Genomic DNA, 4,203 nt, shown 5'->3' on the forward strand with positions numbered 1-4,203 from the left:
TAAACTCTCCAACACCAAAGGAACTCTGTTAGATAATCCTAAAATTTATCAACAACTCATTGGTAAATTGCAATACCTCACCACAACTCATCCAAACCTTAGTTTTGCTACACAGCAACTAAGTCAATTCATGGTAGCACCTAAAGACACTCATTTGCAGGCTGCTCATAGGATCCTTCGGTACATTAAGTCTACTCCTGGTGCTGGATTGTTTCTGTCCTTCACTTCTAACCTTAGACTTAAGGCTTTTAGTGATTCTTATTGGGCTAGTTGCATTGATAGTCAGTGGTCTGTTACTGGATATGCAATCTTTCTGGGTTCCTCCCTCATTTCTTGGAAAGCTAAGAAACAAGCCACTGTCTCCAGATCCCCCTTAGAAGCAAAATACTGAGCACTAGCTTCTACAACATGTGAAGTACAATGGCTCTTATACTTGTTAAATGATTTTGACATCAAACATTTTGATCCTGCTTTTTTGTATTGTGACAATCAGTCAGCCTTACAGATCGCTGCCAACCCCACATTTCATGAACGCATGAAGCACATTGAATTGGACTGTCATCTTGTCTGGGAGAAAGTTCAATCGAAGACCATTCAACTCTTCCCTATTAGGTCTTTTGATCAATTAGCATATGTCTTCACCAAACCACTTCATCCCAGCCACTGTCATGAGCTTATATCCAAGCTTGGCATGACAAACATTCATGCTCAACCTTGCGGGGGTGTGAAGGATAGGATTAACACTTCTGTTACATTATTTGTAACCAATTCAGTTATTTGTAAATATCAAGTTGTTATCAGTTGCTGTACATTTTCTTTCTTTGTATAAATATGATTTACTCATTAATGAAATGAAGTATATTCAGTTTTCCCAATTACTGTAACAGCTTCAAAACTTTGAAGATAGATGGTAAGCATTAAATCAAATAAAATTTAGAGATAAAAAACAAATATCTTAAGGAAACTGTTCCCAAAAATGAAACTATGTCTTCACTCGCGTATTTAGAGACACACACACACACATTATACATTTATTCTGATTAAATTATTTAAAAAAGGAATTTTAATTGCATCACGTGCACGGAATCTCTCCCAAACAGTGAAACAAAGCAGACTAGATGAGAGACGATAAACTGGTGGTTGGAAGCTAGATAGAGCTTATCCTTCCATAAAAGTTCTTTTGGTATCCTTCTTGCTTCAGAAATCTAAGTATTAAGAATATTATCTCTACCAGGCTTCATTCAAAATCCAATGGATTCCATAAACCAGTTTGATACTTTCACAGTTGTGTTTCTTGCTTTCCGGGGAATTTTCACAGTTTCTTGGTATGCATGAGTCTACTTCATCAAACACAATCATTGCAAAACACCTCCAGGTCCACCAGGCCTCCCCTTGATCGGCAATTTTCTGTCCCTCGATCCTAAGCTTCACAAACACTTCACCTCTCTGTCTCAAACTTACGGTCCCATCCTTTCGCTCCGACTCGGCCCCAGATGCGGCGTCGTCGTGTCCTCCTCTTCAATGGCTCGTCAAATGCTCAGAGACGATGACGTCATTTTCGCCAACCATGACGTTCCGGCCGCCGTCAGGGTGGCAACCTACGGTGCAAGCGACATACTTTGGACCCCTTATGGATCTGAGTGACGAATGTTGAGGAAAGAGTTTGCGCAGTGGATGCTCGGCAACTACACCTTAGATTCCGTCCGCAAACTAAGTCGAAAGGAGGTGAGGAAAACGGTGGGCTATTTGTACAGTCGGGTGGGGTCTCAAGTGAATACTGGGGAGCAGATGTTTTTGACTGTCTTGAACATGATCACTAGCATGATATGGGGTGGAACGGTGGAAGAAGGCGGTGATGAGAGGGCTATCGTGGGAGCAGAGTTGAGGAAGGTGGTTGCGGACTTCACGGAGCTGCTGGGTAAGCCTAACGCATCTGACTTCTTTTCTGGGTTGGTTAAGTTTGGCTTGCAGGGAGTGGAGAACCGGATGGTTTCTTTGGCTCAGCGGTTCGACCAGATCTTCGAGAAGATACTTAAGCAGAGACTAAAGATGAACAAGGAGAGTGGCAACGAAGAAGAAGATAGTAAAGATTTTTTGGACTTCTTGTTGAGGCTGAAGGACGATGAAAATTCCAAACTACCACTCGCCGTGGCACACATTAAGGGCCTCCTCATGGTACATTTTTCTTTTAGCTTTCAACTTTTTCGTATCTTTAAACATGGGGAATATTTGAAATGACTTATTTAATTAAATAATACTATCTTTTAGTCCTTAATATAAGAGCTAAATAACTAATTAAGGATATTAAGAAAATTAGTTAAGGTGATTCTTTGTGACAAATATATGTTGAACTCTCTAAACTATCCTCTTTAATTATATGCATTGGATGATTAGAATTATCTCTAGATAAAATCTCTTCGTAATCAACATGGATATTTTGCGAAAAGACGATAGATACAGTGAATTGAGGTCTTGAATTTAAGACTAAATCTAACCCAATTAGTTATTATATTGAGAACCAGGAGCAGTATTATTACTTATATCTGTTTAAACAATTTTAAAGCGAGAAATGTATTTTTAAACAAGTATTAGTGGGAACGTATGTATATATAATATAAACAACTTTAATATATAAATATTATGTTAAATTATATAAAATTTTCTGAATTAAAAATCATGTACCGTAACCTTTAAAATTTAAGAATTGCCACCGTACCAAGTAAGATTATCTTAAACTATTAATTTTTTATTGCTAAACTTTATTTTTATATGTATATATACTTTTTCCTCAAACTTTGAGTTATATGTTAATAAATCCTCTAAACTTTAAGCCATTTGCATATAAATAATGAACAAAATAAATAGTACAAATAGGATTTATCAATATAAATGTAAAAGTTCATAGATGTTTGTGGTAAAGTTTCAAAGGTTGGATAGGTTATTTACATATAACACAAAGTTCAGAGTGTTTTAAAATATTGAGCCTAAATATTATTATAAAATATTAATGCATTAATATTAAAATGAATATAAAATATAAATCTAATAGCCAATCCCACTATTTATAATTAAGTCTTAAGTAGTGTAGGTTTTATCCCTAACCTTGTGTAACGCATGAAAAAATACGTCCTATAATATAAACATAAAATCTATATTGCAAGTAAATTATTAATACATAGCCATGCAAGCTGGAGGTGGTAATTTGGTTAGTTTGTTGCTAAATATTACTTCTTATATGTGAAAAGGACATGGTGGTGGGTGGAACTGACACATCAGCTAACGCAATAGAGTTTGCAATGGCTGAAATTATGTCCAATCCAGATGTGAAGAAGAGAATCCAACAAGAATTGGAAAGTATTGTGGAACAGGACAACGTTGTAGAACTCGCAGTTCAAAAAGAAACTATGAGGTTGTACCCAGTTGTTCCACTATCAGTTCCTCACTGTCTAGGCTACGCAATTCCAAATGGCTCTCTTGTGTTCGTGAACGTGTGAGCAATACACAGGGACCCTTCTGTTTATGATAATGCTTTACACTTTGATCCCTCCAGGTTCTTAGATTCGAAACTTGATTTTAGAGGAAATGACTTCGAGTATTTACCATTGGGGTCTGGACGAAGAATCTGTGCAGGAATACCTCTGGCTGAGAAGAATTTGTTGTATTCTCTTGCAATGTTAATGCATTCATTTGATTGGAAAGTGCCTCCAGACCAAAAGCTGGATATAGCCGAGAAGTTTGGTACTGTGTTAAAGAAGAAAACGCCTCTAGTTGCCATTCCCACACCACGATTATCCAACCCAGCTCTTTATGAGTAGGCTGAAGATTAACTGATTCAAGGTAAGTAAAGAATCTTGTTTACGTGAGCATACTTGTAAATCATATTGTAAAAAATGCATATTTTATTATTAAATGAGTGTAGGTTTGAGATATATTTTAACAAATTTATGAATATTCCATAACTATTTAATTGATTTTTTATGAAAAAGATAAATCTTGCTGTGAAATCTACAAATGTCATTTTTTTATTTATTTTGCAGGATGTATCACGAGATTTAGGATATATAAAGGAGAAAATTAAAAAAGAAAAATATAAAAATTAGCCAAAAAAAAAATAGAGTAAGAAGATGGAGTAAACGCCGTGGCCCCATTGGAGCAACTAATGAGGCAGATGAGGAACGCAAAAATAGGTTCAATGGGATACAC

General features: G+C 36.1%; 1 protein-coding gene across 1 annotated transcript; it reads left to right on the forward strand.

Annotated features, from left to right (window-relative positions):
- Positions 1–1,139: 1,139 nt before the first annotated feature.
- Positions 1,140–3,921, forward strand: LOC114762010 (3,9-dihydroxypterocarpan 6A-monooxygenase-like). The gene is made up of 2 exons (XM_028951464.1): positions 1,140–2,175; positions 3,246–3,921. Exons 1-2 carry the CDS (start codon positions 1,648–1,650, stop codon positions 3,492–3,494), a joined length of 777 nt encoding a protein of 258 aa, XP_028807297.1. The 5' UTR covers positions 1,140–1,647; the 3' UTR covers positions 3,495–3,921.
- The last annotated feature ends 282 nt before the right edge of the window (positions 3,922–4,203 follow it).

This window comes from Neltuma alba, unplaced genomic scaffold (genome assembly GCF_004799145.2).
Source record: "Neltuma alba isolate B1F8T4 unplaced genomic scaffold, ASM479914v2 tig00011161_pilon, whole genome shotgun sequence".
NCBI lineage: Eukaryota > Viridiplantae > Streptophyta > Magnoliopsida > Fabales > Fabaceae > Neltuma > Neltuma alba.